The sequence below is a fragment of the Triturus cristatus genome, chromosome 1_2 (genome assembly GCF_964204655.1).
Source record: "Triturus cristatus chromosome 1_2, aTriCri1.1, whole genome shotgun sequence".
Classification (NCBI taxonomy): domain Eukaryota; kingdom Metazoa; phylum Chordata; class Amphibia; order Caudata; family Salamandridae; genus Triturus; species Triturus cristatus.
Genome location: NC_140580.1, coordinates 948,814,238 through 948,833,874, shown reverse-complemented (window position 1 = coordinate 948,833,874; position 19,637 = coordinate 948,814,238). Strand labels below are relative to the sequence as shown.

The following is a 19,637-nucleotide window of genomic DNA, read 5'->3' as shown; positions in this document are numbered from 1 at the left end:
TTTCATTCCCCACTTCCTGGATCAAGACCCGTAAATAGGTGGCGTGTTCTAGAAGCTCATGTAGCCTGGCAGTACATACCTTCTCTTCAGACTGATGGTAAATGGAGGTAAAATGCTTCTCCAGCTGGCTCGAGATATTACATTGCAGACGTTGGTGGGGGTGTGGGGGCAGGGCGTATGCCACTGCTGGAGCCTGTTGATTGTGTCCCAGATAACCTTGCTACTGTTCTGGGCAGCTGCAAACTGGTGTGCTTCCAATTCTCTTTTATACAGGGAATGTTTCCTATTCTTAAGGGCACGCTTATAGGCTAGCCTTGGCTCCCGGACCTCCCCCGCATCTCTAGGGGTCCCATCAATGCCTTCCTCAGGCGGTGGTTGGCTGTAGAACAATTAGCATCGAACCAGCGTGGGTGCTTCGTGGCAGAAACAGCTGTTCAACAGGTGATTCTTAATACAAGTGCACAGGAGTTGGTAAGAGGCTGCTAGTACTCCACCCCACCCCCCCCCCCCCAAGTCTTCGTCTAAACACCCCAAAAATACGAATACATTATTTTTTAAGAACAGACCCAGTGTGGCATTATGATCTTTGAGGTGCCAGATTAATCTGAGTCTATCTCTAGTATGTTTAGTGCCATCATGAACTAATGGTGTTTCATCCTTGCACACCAGTAGAATACCTTCAAACATAAGAGCATAATTTTCTCCCCACTGGGTTTCTACTATGCATCATTGAAGCACCACTGCAAGAGGCGCTTGAAGGCAAATATATAATCTATGACAGAAGGCTGTCCCCTTCCTCTATAGGTCGGTTTGTTTTCAGTGCCCCTAGTTGTTCAGTGTCTCAAGAGAGTAGAAGTGTATTTCCTAAATTCCTGTAGTTGGAGGTTGGAGACCCAGATATTAAAGGGAGGGGAATGTAAACTAGTTTGCATGAAGTCAGCATTTTCTGATGGAAGAGTTTAGGATCTACCTGAGGAACCTAGAAACCTGCCTAACGTCTAAGAGATGGATGGAATGTGCATGGCCGTGCAGGAGGAGTGACTGTCTGAGGGTAGGCTCATTGTATTTCAGAGTGTGCAGCACAAAAAGGAAGCCAATGACCCTGAGCGAGTTATCGAGGAGTGACTCCCGCTGGAAACAGGTCCCCAGGTCTCTCTGCATAGTTCTTGAGGAGCTCCTTTAGCACTGGTGCTGGACATGGTGTTTTTGTCTATTGTTTGACTGTTCATTTTTGAGTTATAACTACACAAGCCTCCTACCTGAGAAGCTTATAAACCCTTGCCCTAGCTACTCTGAGTGCCCAGTAAAGGGTTGTATGTAGTACATTTCTTGGCCTCTTTTAAAGCATCATAGTTAGGACCACAGTCATTCTGGATTTAAACTAGTTATTGGATTCCTTCATTTTAGTACCAAGAGGTGTGAAAACCCTGTGATATTATGTGGGGTGCAGCGATGAGTCCATATTAACTCACTGATGGGTCCCTAAATCTAAACCTGGTCTCCATGCTAGTCATACACCCATGACAACCAACTTATTGAGCCTCTCGACCAAACCATTTAACATTTGTGTACATACAATGAAGTACACTTGTATTTCACCCCTTACTCCTCAAAATATCTACCCAGCTTCCGAGAAACAAATTGTACATCATTGTCTGACCTAATAGTTCTAGGAATTCCCTCGGTGAAAACACTCCTTTTAAAAATTCAACTCTCAATCAGAATTGATTTCCCGAACCATCTTAACTCTGCCTACTTCAATTACATCTATCCAAAAAATCCGTTGCAACTTCCTGTCGAGGAGCTTAAGATAGTGTACATGATTTGAGCGACTGGTCAGTATTACAGCAAAGTTAACTTTTTTGAACATACTTCATAATCTGGCCGTCCAAGTAAGGCAACCAGAACACCTGTGTCCTTTTTATGTTGCTGCTTCTTCCATGTGCCATACCTGAGCAACACTAATAATTTTCTTCTGAAACGTTTCTCCAGTACAGACCAGTCCACTTTTATCTCCAAGTCACCCATCATAGAGATCACCTCCCTAACCTTCCATAAACACCTGAAGGTCTGGAAACAATTCCATCTTCTTTGACTAAGTACTTGCTGCTATACTGCTTTAGCCTCTCTAAAATAGTGTCTCTTTTCATGCCTCCTTCTCCTACTGTATCACAATTCTTCCCCAATCTCCAGTGGCTTCTTTAATTGTGACAACAATTCCTTCTCCTCCCAGTTTATCTTTTCCATTACTACCTCCAGAGGGTAATCTAGGCAGGCAATCCACTCTCATGCATATATTACTGGTGATGTTCCACCCAACAAGCACATTCCAGTGCCTCTCTGTGGTGGAATGCCGTTCCTCCACTTCAGTAAGTGTGTTAGAAGCAAATGCCACTGTGTGATGTTTTCCAGCAACGCTCTGACTGAAACTGCGCCCAGTTCTGACCCAGTAGCGTAGACTATTCGAATATTTTTGGCTAGAATTTAATATGGATTCAGTGGAGATGACGTCAGTTTCATTTTTAAGGAGGCACAGGAAAGCTTTCATGTTAGCTCAAACAAACATGCTTTCCAGCTTTTCTCGAGTTCTACGACTGTAACAGAACTTTCCTAGGATAAATTCCATTTCCTGAAAAGCTATGAGCCAAACATTCAACCTCCTCCGATAAGGACCTTCATTTCTCTAACTTCAATATCATCCACCTTTTCTGCAAAATTGATAGTACCTTCTCTAATCAAATCTTATATTGTGTCCCACACCTGAACCACCAAAGACCTAAATATCATTCTGATAAACAAGAAACCCGGCCATGACACACAATAAATTGTGCATCAACTTCTGAAAAAGAGGCCACAGAAGCCAACTTAAATATTATTCTAGTATGTCAGCAAGTCCCTTCTGGTGTAATAAACTTTGTAATATTTCTTGAAGTGGGTGTTAGTTTTGAAATACATTTTAGTGTTAGTTCTGTCTGATGGTAATCATATTTGACATCCAGAATACTGAAATGTTTTGATCCATCTAACGTAGCCGTTGCCTTCTAAAAATGAGAAGGTAAACAAGCAGATAGTTGCGTAATGCCATTAAGTGAGCGAAAGGTGGCACACAATTTTAAACTGACAGACTTCTTGCGCACCAGAATAATCGGAGATACAGTTGTGATACGCTGGGAGGCACTTTGACACCTTAATCACACAGTCCTTAATCATTTTTTTGTTAAATCTTTGCAAACACTAATCTGTAAATTTCTTAATCTTTTTGCACTGGCACTTAATTTGTTATGTAGTCGAATAAGGTAAGACAATCCTACTTTGCCAAGCTCATTTGTAAACGGAAATTAAAATTTTTGTCATTCGTGATGTAAGCTCTCATTAATTAACAAACCGTATACTGGGGCCAAAACATCAGACCGGCAAACGGCATTAGGGCGGAGTGCACTCGTTATTTTGATGGCGCCACACCAAAACGTGCTGACCTTTACCTGCTGCTTACTCCTTCTCGATAATGGTTCTTCCCTCAAAGCAATCGATGATGTAAAATATTCGATTTTGTCTTTCCACCATACTCCTGTGCTGTGATTTTGTTTTGTTTCCAATTTTAGTAAAAGTTATTGTTATATCTGATGGTGAACAGAGAGTCTGAATCTGCTACCGCCTCCGTTGTCAAACCATCTAATTCTAGTTAGTTTGAGGCTACTGTTATTCTTCAATTTACAAAGCAATTGATTATTTTTCCTGATTCTCACTCACCTTTGTGTTGAGACACGTATTGCTATAACATTCAGAATCACATGCACTCGAACAGCCACAATTGACTGCACCATCCTTGCACTGTCTTCTAGACCCAATGTAATTTCTGCAATATCTTGAATCTCCTTCACCACACCTAAAATGATCCTTTTTGATTCATCTACTGTAGGTGCATTTTCTTGTACCAGAGAAACCAGTTATTACCTTTCATCAAACACTTATTTGAGAAGTGCCCCATTTTAACGGAACATAATCACTCTTTCCCCACAGCAGCACAAGGTCTACTTGTGGCTCTGTGTGTTAAGTGAACCATGCCACAACCATCTATTTTTAAAGAGCTTTGCTGCACAGAATGTTTTTGTCTTTGAACTGTTCATCTTTCATTTTTCATCTCGTCTAAGGAACCTTTTTGAACACTGTAGTAACCTCTGACTTCGACCCATTGTCTACATTGACGGATTGAAATTAAGATATTGTACCTTCCACACTCTTGGCTACAACATTTGTCTCCACTAGAGTAGGATTCTAAAAAGCGATTCTTGGAGTTTCATACTGGTGCAGTGTGAGAAGCTGCCTCTTGACATGGTTAGCCCCCACTTTTTGCCTGGTATTTGCTGTGGTTTCAATTGTAGTGCACAGGGTCCCTGCCAACTACGTCCCCTGTGCTACTGCTCCTTCCCTAAAAATGTTCCGCAGTTGGCACCTGGATACCTAGGGCATTGGGACTGAAGAGGGTGCCCTAGGGATCCCTCACCTAAGCCATGCAGACTGCCACTGCATCATACATGGCCTGGTGCAGACAAAACGACAAAGTTGGCATGGCACGCTGCCTGTGTGCCATGGCAACTAGCACTACCCAAGTCACCCCTCTAGCAAGCCTCGTAGCCCCAAGGCAAAGCGCACTATACCACAGGTGTGGGCATATCTGCATGAGCAGATATGCCTTTACAATATCTAAGAATGGACTTAAATATTGTAAGTTCCAGGGAAGCCATAGAGAGTACATGGGTTCGAAACGCGCCAACTCAAGTTCCCCAGCACCAAGATGGCTTCTCGGAAACCAGGAGTGTTGGTTTTGGTACCAAACTACTCCTCTCAATAAACCCACACTGATGCCAGTATGGGGTTTATTGAATCGTGTACTCAGAAGGTGCCCCCTGAAAACCTACCAACCCTGGTGTGGGCACAAAATAGCTTTAGGCAGACTCCCAACCAGACATGTTTCTTGACCCCTGGGGCGAGAGCCCCTGCTCTCTACGACCAGAAACCGTGCACATCCTGGGCGGAGTTGTCACACGGCCTCCTCTAGGATGGGCACAATGCTCGAGAGGGAAGCTTCAAAGCCTACCACCTTTGTAATGTGACCCCCAGCCTCTGCTGCTAACAGCAGATGGCAGCCCCCGGTTTACACCCCCAATTTGGCTAGGAAATCCATCGAGAAAATCTAGGAAGAATAGGTGTGGCCAACTCCACCCCAAAGGTGAAGTAGGCGAGAAGAAAGTACACCTTTCAGTCCCCGACATCTTAAAGATGTGGGCACCCCTCCAGTCGGGGCTAGGACTATGCGCCCTCCCACAGGAGGGTGGCAAAATTGATGGTTTAGTCACCCAAGGTGAGGTGACCATTTGCCCTACCTGACAATCCCTTAAAACATCCTTAAATTTAGTATTTAGGTCCCTCCTCCAGACCTTGAAACTAGTTCCAGCCAACCGAAGAAGAAAAAGGATGAAGAAGAGGCCCTGCAGAAGACTGAAGACGCCTACTGACTTGGCCCCAACCCTACCGGCCTGTCTGCAGGCCCCAAATCCTGAGAAGAAGCAACACCTGTCCAGCAGTCAGCGACCTCCACAAACCCTGGGAGGATTGCTTGCTTCCGAAGAATACCAGAACTGAGGACAGCGGCTCTGTCCACAAAGAAAACACCAAGGAATCTGGTGTCCTCCAGATCCCGTGATCCATGACCCCTCTGCACCAAACTCCTCCAGCTTGTGTCCAGGTGGCCCAATGATTCAAGAAAGGTTCCCCCAGCGATCCTGAGTCCAAGTTACCTCTGCTGTCGCTGGTTTCCTTCGTGCAGCCTCTGGCTCGACGTCTGCAGCCTGTTTGGGCACCCGGCTACCCCTATGCCGCTGGTGGTGTATATTGGATCTGCCTTGTGGCCCCTCCTGTGCTTGCTCTAATCCCCAAAGCTAGGCCCCTGCAACTGATTTACTTACCTGCAAGTAGCGCTGGTCAAGCGCTGTCCAGGCTCCATTGAAACACATTGCACCCATCTCCAAAGTTGACCTTTGAACCGGGCCGCCCCTGTGCCGCTAGTGGTGCTGACTTTGTGCTTACCTGAACCTTGCCCTCTGCTGATCTTAAACCTTGAAGACTGGGTACTTGACTTACTTGGGTACTTAGCTGTGAAACCCCATTGTTGTTTTCATCCATAGGGTAACATTGAACTGTTTGAAAATGTCACCAAGTGTCGACTTTTGAAAGACTAAAGTATTTTTCCTGAAAATATACTTACATTTTTGCGAAGATCTAGGTGTTAAAACTCAAGCAAACCTTATTGTTCTAAAATTTCTGTGGATCTCCTTTTTGAGTTGTCATTTATTGGTCATTGTGTGCACAACAAATGTCTTACACTCCTTTGTGTTTGGCCTAAGGCTGCTCGCACGCTGCCACAATGGATCATTTTGGGTTTGCATTGAATCCTCTACACTTCTGGGAAAATCTCTGGACTCTGGGCACGGTGTAACCACCTAGTTAGTGGTATACCATATACAGAGCCAGCTTCCTACATGCAACAAATAACCACTTGGTCTTGAAGGTAAAAATTCACAATCTTCCTTAAGTCAAAACTCTCGAGCCACATACGAATCAATAGGAGCACATTCAAGCTGATGGTGTAAAATGTTCCATGACGATGTGAGCCTCCTCTGTTACATGAAGCTTAAGTCTCTCTAAGCCTCCCTGAAAACATCATATTCTGTTACGTTAACACCTCTTGGAGTGTTAAGAGGAGAGGTGTGCTCCAAATCCAGCACTAGAGATCTAACCGCTTTACAGTACATAGCACGGTTCACCCTTGCACATAAAGACTCGTCAATTGAAATAAAGTTGCTAGTTTAATGAATTAAAAATAAAACGGTGATATGGTCTTAAACCATAGTGCGCATGGGAAGGATTCAGTATGTTCATACAGTTCACACACCCCTGTATGAACACACACAGGTTACACGTGTGCAAATGCCCCTTCTAGGTTAGGCTAATTTTAGCAAATGGGTTCTCACACCTAAGCAATTTTAGGACTACAGAAATGTGGACCAAGGACGTGGAAAGGTCTGTGGGGTCATATTCAGGCACGTTTCTGTATTTCTTTCCTGCTTTCGTATGCTATCCAAGGTGATTTGCAAGTTCTGAAAAGTGCTGCTCTGAGATATTTGCACCACCACAGTTGCTAACAAATGATGGTCCCCAAGTGGTTGTTCTTGCAAAAGGCAAATGGTCATCTGCAAAGATGTGGTTCTTAGGAATCTTGAGTCTGTGACGCAGCCCCTCTATAATTGCATCTGTGTACTTCTGGCAGGTCTCTGAACAACTTCTACTCTCCTGAAGTCCATGAAAGCTAACTGCACTTTTCTTCCATTTAATCTATTACTGTTTTTTTCCTGCAGTAAGTGTAATTGGGTTCTCTAGCATGCATGTTTTTATTAGATTTGCAAAACACTCTGATGCCTCTGGGTAATTCTTCAGATCCACTGAAACAGACCTATTAAAACTAAACCAAGAAAAGAAAATTTGGAAAGCTCCAGCAGTGGAGTCCTTGCTCACAGACGAAGTGCACAAATAGAGACTTTGTGTGAGGGGAAAGTATACAACACAGCCACTTCCTAGTGGTGTAGAGTGGCACGGTCTAGTGAGATAGATTTGAATACACTGTGTAATTCTCCACAAGGCAAATAATGTAATGGTAGTTGTTGTGGCATCTGACGTCATGTCCCAAGACTGGTGGCACTTTATCTGGTACACACTTGGTTGAAGTATTTCTGAAAATCTAGAAAGAAACTAGATATGCCATATCAATATCGTTTAGAGAAGTCTACACTCTTCAGCACAGAGGCAACTCGCCGTAGACTGCAACAATTTGGAAATTGAGGCTTTCGTGGAGTGGTCATTATGGGAACAGGCCTTAAAAGAATGTTAATGGCAGCACCACGGCTGAGACTGAGGAAGATGCCATGCTGCAAAAAAAGCATGGGACACTTAAAACCTGACTGGGAATGCGGCCTGCATATAGATAGCGCCACAGTCGGGGAGTGGGGGTGGACTGTCTCTTCTTAGCACTGCCCTACAGTCACAACAAGCAATAGATAGGGGTCAGAGTAATTATAGTAACAATATTTTTAAAAAGTTTTTCCGCTTGGAATCAACTATAAACCAATAAGCCACATTCAACCATACGTAATATAAATCACTTTCGTAGATGTGAAACTTTTTTACAAAACCCACCGATAAGAATACATTATACTAGCCACCACCCTAGAGCCCAAAAAGATAATATACCTTTTGGACAGTTCCTTCATCTCTGAAGGAACTGTTCCTCATTGACTGACTTATACAAACATTCAGAAAATTTAAAATCAAAACTAAAAGACAGAGGCTACCCTAAGAAGCTAATAAATCACTCTTTTAAACGTGCCAGGTTCTACAACCGGGACAGCATGCTTAGTAACTCTAACATAAAGAAACAGAATAAGGATAAGATTCAGAAAATAGTCTTTGTGAGTCAATTTTCTAGTATAAGCAACAAGATGAAGAATATCATCAATTCAAATTGGGCCATTCTAAACGAAAATGAAGAAATCAGCATAGATCATCCCATATTTGCATTTAAATGCAATAATAATCTTAGGAAGGAATTGGTACACACATATAGAGAAACAAGTGAAATAAGACAACGAACCATTGAGGGCACTAGAGCAATAGGCAACCACAAATGCGGTGGTTGCATAATCTGCGATCAATGTATAGAAGGGAAGAACGTAGTATATAATAAACATAATTTATGGACAAAGGACCTCAACAATTGTAAGAGTAGGAACGTAGTCTATCTTCTCATTTGCCCGTGAAACATGGGCTATGTTGGGGAGACGGGACTGGAATTAAGGATACGTATATCAGAACATGAGTCAGCAATAAGAAATCAGAAAGAGAATGCTCCATTAGTAGACCACTTTTTGAAAGTTGGTCATACCTGTACAGATTCAAAGTGGTTTGTTATTGAAAGAATAATAGGCAGCAGAAGAGGTGGTGATATCACTGTTAAACGTAAAAATCGAGAGCAGTGGTACATATCCATCCTTGACAATATCAGTACTGGACTGAACTCTAAAGAAGACTGGTTGAAATTAATAGGCTAGGATTTTTCAACCTTTGCTTTTTAATCTATTGGTCTTCTGATATGGGAGGTATCCAATTGTAGGAAGGTGGATATCTGACTATGGTTACCCCCAATTTTTTTGCCTAGTGTCTAGCTGGTTTTTCGACTTAGTTGGCCTGATATCCTGCCATTCAGGATCTCAGCCTATCTGCTCTCTTTAAAATGGACTCCATGTACCCTAGGTGCATAACCCATTGGAACTAGATCACCCTGTGAGCCCCTGTACCAGTGTACACTAGGTACCCAGGGCATTGGTGTATCTAAGGCCACCAGGAGCTGAAGCATGTATTGTGCCACCCCTGGACTGGCATAACAAATTTGACACAACTGGCTGATCACTCAGCTGGGGTAAGTTGGTGTAACCACCTCTTACTTAGGTGTAGTATACCTATACCTAACCTTATACCTAACCTTAAATGGGACACATGTTAACCTATAAGTCACCCCTATGGCAGGCCTTGACAATCCTGAAGGCAGAGTGCTTGGTTCCATGTGAGATGGTGCTCTGGCATGAGCTGAGCCTGTCTGCAGTGGTCGGAACAACTTCCTTCTACCGTTTCCAGATATCGTCATACCATATACTCTTAAGTGCATTATGAACCTCGCGGTTAAATGCTATCTTTGGTTTGGCTTTATCAAAACATGTCGAGTAAGGTGTCATACGAATTGGAATACTAACCCCTCGCCAATTCTGGCGACGGGGTTAGCATTCCACCCTTCTAGAGGTACACGATATGTACAGTACCTGAAACCCGGGTAAAATCAGACATAGCCTCAGCTCCACAAAATGGACGCTGCCACCACAGACACAAGTCTGCCCTCCTGCTGCTGGGAGTCCTTCCAGCTTGGGAGACGTGGACAAAGGGTTTCCTGCCAGGGAGGTGCGTGCACCACCCCAGACAGGGTTTTGTGTATTGGTCAGGTAGGGCTTGAATGGAATCAGACATGCCTGAGGCTCACAAGGAGCCTCGGTGCATATGCCAGTTCAAACCGGTCCTGGGGCACACCAGCCCCGGACCTGGGGCGAGCTGGACAAAGGATTGGGGGTGTAACCACCCCCCTTCCTGGTCCCACCCTTAGAGAGGGACCTAGCAGGTAGTCCGGACCCTAGAATCCGCTTAAAGGTAGGAGCTGTGTCCTAAGACTTCAGACATCCTGGAATCAACTTACTACAAAGAAGAAGACGGGAACTTCGACGCTCTGCTGCACAGAGGACAGAAGGAAATCTCCCCTATGGTCAGGGAGTGACCATCTTGCTAACGCAAGCACCAACCAGCTACTCGACGTCTGCTTTGCCGCCGCCTCCTGCCGGAGCCCGAGCCCAAAGCCCGACAAGACCTGGACCTCCAGACCTCTCACAGCCCGATCCACAGTCCCTGCAAAGAAGGAACCCGTGGAGGCACCGAGACACGTGGAGCCAGCCATCTTGAAAGACCCACGACAAGCTGCAAGCGCGACAACAGAGGCTCCCTCCAAGTTGTGCTTTGGGTCCTGAGAAGCCCAACCACCGAGCAGCATCTGCACCAAAGGTGAGCCCTCCAGCATCTCCACGATCTGCGTGGGGCCCCTCTGCACTTTGCATCTCGACGTGCCTGCCCGGTCCCTGGCCCGTTGGCTAGTGGCCATTTTGGCGACGATCCTTGAAAACAACGACGCTGGTCTGGTTGCTCCAGACTGGCCCCTGCTCCCCTCCAAAGGAGAAGCCCCTCTGACCTTGCTGGTCAGAGTAATCGGCTTTCTTCATTCTTCACGACTTCTGCTTTTGCCAAGGCTTGTTTGCTTCCTTCGAGTCGCCGACACCGCCGACAGCGAGAGCCTGCGTGGGACAGCTCGTGACCCGACTCCTGGACGTCGTCGACCTTCAGGGACCACGTGGCTGCGGAGACGAGCTACACCTCCTCACCTGTTTGCACCCGACATCGCCTGGTACCTACCTGGTGCCACGCCGGTCACTGGCTAGTGACTGTGAACACTGTCCCCTCTGCTTTCAGGTCTTCTACAACTCCGATCCACCCTTGGATCCACCGCATCTCTTCTGGACCGATCGCCTGCAGCATCTTTGTCATCAGGCTCCATTGAACAGATAGACGAAACCCGACGCACTTCGAGACCTATGCACCCGCTTCCTGTGGGTGAGGTAAAGCTGGCACTCCGGTGCCCAAGTGTAGAGAAACATCTCTAGTGTCTGTGTTTAAAGTCTTAAGTTCGTAGTCCATCCAGAAGACCCTTCTAGCAGTAACTTTTGAACTTTTACGCACCCATTGAAAACCTATGGGAGCCCGCGTGTAACTTTCCTCACTGCACACGCGACCCGTGGACCTCCTGGTCACTAACTGAAGTTAGCTCCTTGTAGGCCGAGCGATTCTAGAGGCCCTAGGCCTTTTCCCTTTCCTGTTCGTGGTACTTATACCACTATTTTAGTATATGGTTTGATCGGCCACCAGGGCCTATCCATATAAAGTGCAACTTCTGTATATTGTAATACTTTCTTGTTTAACGATTTGTGCTCCTGTGCTCATAAAGAGTCTAGGGGATACTTTGAGTAATAAATACATATATATTTTGAATATATATCTGTGTGGTGTCCTTTCATTGGTATAAAGGGGGGTTACATATGGTAAAACAGCTTGCTTAACACGCTTTAACGAGTTTAGCCTCAAAGACTGCTTAGCCTACGCTACCACTAGGGCAGCTAGTCCGAAAAGGTTGACTTACAACCACACCAGAAGTGTTGCTTGGCATGGTACAAGGTGGTCACTTTAACCAGTGAACAGCATATACCAGGCCAACTTCTCACACCCATTAAGAGATTAAGAACTAAAAAAATGTTTTCACCTATCTAAATGTTTGGGGCCATTTCTTATCAATAGTAAGCTTTGAGAAAATGGGGTTGGTACCCTACACGCACTGAGTACGTGGTTGTCGTCCCAGCCGGCCGGCATACCACATGATCATTACGACGGGGGCTTGCCTCGTTTTTAAGAGAACTTTATGTCCCATAGCCCCACGCTCGGGTTAAGTAGACATCCGCGTTTAACATGATATAGGAAAACTCTACTTCCGAGATGTTTGTTTCTCATATTTTAGAAATCTAAATAAAAAAAGGTTTTCAGTAAATATGGTTGACCCTTACACATTTTAAAGAAATAATTGTTTTTTTAAATACATCGAGGATTCTAACTCCGCACGAACTCCGATTGAGTATTTGTAGTATTTTCTTTATTTTTATGTTCACTTTCAAACATTTCATGAGCCGATTGGCGAGATATGTGCGGCACTTTTTGATGACCTCATATGTGAGGTCTCAGTGCCCCACAGATGTGGCACGTTAAATATGGATGGCGCCGGCGGGGTATTTAAACGCCGCATAATAGAGACATCAGAATTTCCTGACTGCAGAGCAGCGTCAGACGTCTATTACGACGATAGTTAAATCGACCCAGAGGTAAGCCATGGGACATTTGTATACTGTTTTAGTGCTAGAATACACTGCCGTTCCACTCAAACAGAGGGGCACCTGAGGTTGGATAAAGATAGAGAAAAACAGGGGAAATAAGCAGACTAGTCACACGGGAGTTCTCTACCAGAATTGATTAAATGCGCTACACGAGGCTGGTGTATAAACGCCCAAGAAGCTGGCCTATAGACAAAGGCATGCCACAATTAGAAATTCAAAGCATATAAAAAAAATTAATAATGAATTCATATATTAGAATTTTAAATAGTCCATAAAAAGGAAATGCATATCACATCCCACTCTACTCACACTCATACGTCCTGAAAATCAGCAGTCCAGCCATACTCCGAGCAACAAAGGCAGAACTTGAACACATGGACCACAAGACATTGATGATAGTATTTTGTAGGTACATATTATTGACCGGGGTAATAATATGTACCTACAAAATACTATCATCAATGTCATTGTTGTTTAGTCATTTTGGTCCATGTGTTCAAGTTCTGCCTTTGTTGCTCTGAGTATGGTGGACTCCTGATTTTCAGGACGTATGAGTATGTGTGGGTATGAGTCTTTTGGTTTGAATGCGTGAGTGTGGTGTGGGATGGGTTATGTATTTCCTTTTTATTAACTATTTAAAACTCTAATATATGAATTCATTATTAATACATTTTGATGTGCTTTGAATTTCTAATTGTTTCCCATAAAGAGACAATTATCGTGAAAGGTCGTGATGAAGGTGGTGCAATATTTGTTAGCACACCAAAACGCGTCGACGCTCTTGTGGTATTAAATTCGAGGAACTATTGTGTCCGAAATCTTTCAGGATTACATGACTCCGATATAGATTCAATCTAATTAATGTATTGTTGATGATTTTTAAGATGTCACTTGTTGTTGTCTCTTTTTGTTGATTGACCTATTTATTATATGAATTGTTTTTATGAATTGTGGACAGTGTTTGCTTTTTGAAAGAATTGTATTAGTGATCAGTGTGGATGTATATTGAATACATTTATGTGATTTTTATATTGTGATTTTGTGTTTAGAATTATATGCTGGGTTCTCTAAAATACACATCTTTTAAAAGTGATTTGTTACGTATGGTTGAATTTGGCTTATTGGTTGATCGTTGATCCCAAGGGAAAAACTTTTTTATAATATTGTTACTATATTTGACACCCTGTCCCTTGGCTAGCAGGGCCACTCCCTTTTTTTCTAAGACAGAGTAATTATAGTCTACTGTATCCTGTTCAAAAATCCTTTTTGATGCAATCCGAATAAGACATAAGCGTTCACGTTTCGTATGGTAGCAGGTGGTCACATCATTACTCAATGGGGTATATGGCCAGTATCACAATGTTGAAAGATGGGTCAGAGTGTAGCACGAGCCATTATTTGTTGGTATCAAATAAGGCCTGCTGTTTCAGACGTAGACTGGACCACATTCAATGGAACAAGAGAACTAATAAAGATCAATGCAGAATGTTGGCACTGTAGGAGCTAATCTTCACTGAACAACTAAGGCATTGCATGTGTGGCCTTCTGCCAGAAGTTAGAAAAGACACACATGAAATGCGAGCCCAGACGACGGGAACAACTGCCTACATCTCTCGGAGCTCAGAACTGTTCTTTTAGAGCTGAATTTGTTGATAACGTGTCACCAACAGCCCTTCTCCATCTAAACGGACAACTTAACTAAAATACATGCGTTGTTTGAACCAAGAGAACGCTTTGAACGGTTGGCACAGCAGCTACAGCTTGCTCAAACCATCATAAAAAGAAACCCAACAATATTTGTTGCACGAGCTTGGACACAATTTTGGTGTCCCTGTCTGACAGGGGCACTCATCAGCTGGCCAGTGGGAGATTAGGTGCCCAGTAGACACTGGGTATGGCAGGACGGCTATTTCATCTGCACTTGATACTTTTAAGGTCGGAGAAAATGCTGTACGCTAGAGTTGGAAAGATGTGCCTACTTAGTGCAACGTAGAAATCAATGTACCATTTGTACATTTTAGTAATTGTATAAAATGCAGTTGATTCAGTATTAATGATGGGAGTGGGTGAGCGTTTAATGTAATCTCAAGAAGAGGGTGGCATTCAAGCCAGCATGTTCTTGAGTTTACAGTGACTTCCTCTGTTCTCCCTTTGCTCTCTCTAGTTTCATGACTCCAAAAACAAGTATTGAGTATAAGTCAAGGGCACGTTTTCATTCCATCAGAAAGGGTTTCTCCGGAAACTTTGTGCACTTTTACCAGGGAACCTGCTCACACCTAGAAATGCGTTCGATATCTACAGGTTAATCAATCATTCAGCACACCAATTGTCAACTACATTTCATAAGGGGTTTGGGAGTCTGTATCCGATGCTGATCTACGAGTAATATGTATGGGCACTAACTTCATGGTTTGATTTGGTTTATTTTCCATTTCAGGTCACTTGTGTAATTGCAGCACAGTTGGAAGCGAAAGTGAATACGACTGTAACAGAACAACAGGGCAGTGTTTATGCTCACCAGGTTACACTGGCCTGCAGTGTAGAGACTGTGATGATGGATTTTATCGGAACCAAACCAGTGATCTCTGCGTTCCCTGCGACTGTAATGTTACCGGAGCGGCCAACGCTGTCTGTGACAGGTAGGTTTATTTGCAGAAAAGCATTATGTAAACAATAATATATTCTGCAGATTTCCATCCTGCCTTTTGAGATGCTCTATCCATCTGACAAGTTTGGTAAAGTAGATTGATCATAGACAGTCTGGTAACTGACAGCAGAAAAAACATACATCAGCAGTTCAGTCAGCTCAAATGGTGAGTAGATGTAGTAAGCGAACCTGATCCTTTCCAGGGTAGTGGAGAGTTCTTGGACTAACATCTTTGAAAAAATGGATCCAAATTGTGCAGATTATTCACAATTTGGATCCAATTTGTGCAATATTTAAAGTATATTGTCTGAGCATTTTTAGGGCTAGTTCATAGCAGACCATGTAGCCCTGAAAGACTGCAAACGTTGCAGCCCACTCGGAGTCCAAGATACCAAATGGTCAGCCAGTTTCAGGATGGTTTGAGAGATTTTAAGATGCTTTCTAAGTTGCCATTAGAGATTATCGGGAAGAGTAGTCATGAAAGAATGTTAAGTGCACCAATGTTGAGGGAATCTTTGAGATGATTGGGACGGCCAGTGCTTCTGTTTTGAATTATATTCATTTGGTTCAGAGATATGTAGTTAATGTTGGTGAATTTATTGATTGAGTGAGGAATGGCAAGAGATGGGATTGCATTTTCATAGTCTTCAACTGACCAGACAACAGCATTACACTTCCTGTCAATGTCAGGGATGGTATAAATCAAGCAGTCAACTGCAGCTTCATGAATGGAATGCTTGTTAGAATTGTGTGCTGCTTTGAGTGCTAACACATTTGTCGATCTCTGTTAGAAATGGGGTTTCTGGTTGGCTTGGGTATGCACCTAAGCCAGGCAGAACCCACAACTCTAGTCTGGGCAAGTCAGATAAAACACCAAGATAACCGTGCTCACCCAGAGGTAGCTTGGCGCAGAGCAGGCAGGCTCCTCATCAGAGGTGTGTGTAAAGCGTTTGTGCAATGCCATCGTACAGCAACAGGATGAATTCATCACTAAAGAGACTCCTCACAGGGGTATATAAAATATTCTTTCTATATTGTATATATGGCAAGAACAAAACGACATGAATCATAAATAGTTTGCACATTATGCAATTGTCAAATATGGCAGTGCATGTACTACAAAAATACCATATATGCTCCTCCCGATGTACGTATTGAAAAATAGTTCTGATCAAAGCGAGATAAAAACGATGAAGAGCAAGTCAGTAGTACAAGTAATGCATGATTAAGGAATGTCCCTTCTCCCAGTCTCGTGGCCAAAAGAAATAACTACCCAGGGAGAAACAAGTTTAGATTGTGGCTTAGCTGCCTGCTTCAAGCAGGTCCGCTTTTGAACCAAGGAGGCCAATTTACCTCAATTTCCGGGCCATGAATGCCCTCTCACTCCTACGGTGTTTCGACAAGCCTCTGGGGCCTTCCAACTGCCAATCTGTCCTGTGGCAGGCCCGGCCGCTAAGGAAGGTTGGACGGCTACACAGCCCCTCTCCAAGGCCTTGTTACCCACCACTGTACCTGTTGTGGGGACGGGTCTGCCTTTGGGGTGGGTGGGGTAACTCGGCAGGAATACCCACATGCCTCGAGGACGGGGCCTGCCTCCTCCAATCACAGCCTCCCCATGCTGCTCACACATGACGCAGCTCTAGGGGCGGAGCTGGCCTATCGAACCTTGTGTGGCTGGCCCTTCCCTGGGTGCTGGGCAACGCAACTTGAAGGGGCAAGCAGAGAGGCTCTGCGCGCCTCCTTTTCATAAAGCTGCAGTGCTCCATCACCATCCGCTATGGCATACCAGTCGTGTGGGGGGGTCAAGGGTGAAGCGCAAGACAATGGGTTTGTGCTCATCTCGGCCCCCACAGGCCCTGGGATCTGCAGCGCCTGCTCTCCTCGCTACTTACTCAGTGATTTGTAAGTAATTTTAGATTTTTGTCCCTCATGGTTGCCAGACTCTGGAGCCACAGAGACCCACGGCATAGTAAAATGACAGAGGTCTTTGCTGATCCTGAGACCTCATGAACAGGGGGCCATCCAGCATGCACTTGAAGAGCACTAGCAGGGCATCAAAACCGGCAGCTGGCCAGCACATAATAGTCCCTCCTGCAACCTAGCCGTTAGCAGGCCAGCATATTAAAGCAGGTAGTCCAAATGGCGAATCTGCCTGGCAGCAGAACAGTCCTCCTGGCAATATACAGGCTATAGAACGAGCAGTGTCTGGTTACAGGTCCCACTCAGCGTCAGAAAACATGAGGGCAGAGCCCCAGTACTTGTACTCAAAAATGTCTTTGATGAAGGGGTGACTTTAAAGGAACCCTTAGAAGTGCACAACAATACCTTTTAGCCAAGCCCTGGCTCCGGATAATCAGTAGGGGGTAAATCAGCCATGTGTGTGTGGGCAGAACACAACCTATTCAAATGTTAAGTGTGAACCACCTCTCCCTCTCCCAGCCCAGGAAGCCTATCGGTAAGCAGATGTATCCCCTGTCACACCCAACCTTTCCTGATTTGTGGCTCTCTGGAAAGTATGCACCAAGTGTAGCTGTCACCCAGCCCAGACGTGTATTGGAGTCAGGCTGCAAAGCACAAAGTGTCATAAGCACAGAAAAATGCCCACTTTCTAAAAGTAAAAAAACACACAAATGATAGAAGGAATGCGGAACAAATCAAACCTTCACCCCCCCCAGTCAAGAGATCTAGGTTAAATCCATTGCTCTTTTGCTCACCATGCCACCCCAGTTTAGACGCTGCCATATGCAAATCAGTCTTGACCCTGCTCCTCATGGGAGCAGTCTAGACCGAGCCAGGTCCTCCATGGACGAGAAACTAGCATCCTGGGCCCCTCATCAGCCAGGTTAGCTTGAATCCAGTGGCACGCTGAGCCCGGCACCTACTTCTGAAATAGGCTGTTTGTCACACATAAAAGCACATGTTCTAGCTTTTACTTACACAGCACTCTGCCATTAGGGCTACCTTGGGCCTGCCTTAAGGGTGACCTATGTGTATTAAAAGGGAATTTTAAGGCTTGGCAAGTAGTTTTAAATGCCAAGTTGAAATGGCAGTAAAGCACACACACAGGTTATGTCTGTGGGTGGCACAAGCAGTGCTGCAGGCCCACTAGAAACATTTAATTTTGGGTATATTTTATACCCCTGTGCAAGGGACTCCTAATCAAATATTCCAAACAGGTGTAAGCCAATAATACCTTGTTTAGAGGAGATAGCACAGGAGATTAGCAGTGGTAAAGTGCCCAGAGTCTTAAAGTTTCAAAAGGAAGGCCAGAAAAACAGGCGGAGGAAGGCAAACTGTTTTGGGGATAACCCGGCAGAAAGGGCCAGGTCCAACAGTCACCATTTTGTTTTACCCTTGCTGCTGTTGAGACCATTGTGTGTTAGACTGTGGGTTGATTTTCTTGATGGCCATGTGTGCTGTTATTATTCATGATCTAGAGAACGGAGTTTAGTTTAGTTTGTCTCGTGCAGGCTTGGAGAGAAGGATGGATAAATCTGGAGGTGGTTATGTAGATCCCTCGTTCCTTGGTTTGGGACTGATGTGTGGAACTTTAATTGCCTGAGACTTGAAAGTGTAAGGTTAGATGGTTTGTCCTGTTTAAGGGAGGAAGGAGTTGGAGATGCTGAGAGAATGAGGTCCAGTTTGTTTTCAAAGGTAATGTGTGTGTAGTTTTCTGGGGGTGAGGTTGTGTGAAGAATGCATCTGGTGAGAGTGCTTCATATTTTTTGTATTTATGAAGTCATGGCTGTTAAAATAATTAAGTTGTAAAGTTTGTTTTAAAACTGTCGCTAAGAAGCTGATGTTGAAAATTATTGATTGACTTTGTCAGAGCCAGGGAGTTGTAGATGAGGTGGAATGTGATGAGTCGTGTGTTGCCTTGAGAGGTATTGAAATGATGGGATGTGATGGAGGGACAATGGTGACTGCTCTGATGGATTATGTGTGATGAGGAGTCTGCCACCACATTTATTGGTGGATCATATTTATGGGTTCTCAGGTGATTTAATCGATGTCTGGAGCAGATAAGTGTGTGAAAGGTCTCTGTAGTGAAGAAGACTTCAAAAGAAGGTGATGAGATTGGACGGAAACATCCGACACCCTACAGTGTGCGCATTCTTAACCGCGGCTTCGGCCAATGGCGGGCGGCTGCACTAGTTCTGAAGTGCTGGTGTCAGCCATTATCTGACAGTGGGGAGGAATTTAAAGGGAGCCCTTTATTTTATCCCCGGGCTGCTCGGAAAGAGTTACCTGAGCAGCCTGAGTTTTTTTTGTTTTGGTTTGTTCTTTTCTGCAGTGATGATTGGTGCGCAGGGTACGCTGATGTCATTGCAGTGAAAGTAAAAAAGAAAAAC

At 44.4% G+C, this 19,637-nt stretch overlaps 1 protein-coding gene across 1 annotated transcript in view; it reads left to right on the top strand.

The window, feature by feature from the left end:
• Positions 1 to 19,637, top strand: part of MEGF9 (multiple EGF like domains 9) — a 240,806-nt gene that overhangs the window by 28,093 nt on the left and 193,076 nt on the right. Inside the window, exon 2 of the mRNA XM_085609973.1 lies at positions 15,076 to 15,277. Coding sequence (XP_085466099.1) covers positions 15,076 to 15,277 — 202 coding nt within the window. The remainder of the gene's footprint in view (positions 1 to 15,075; positions 15,278 to 19,637) is intronic.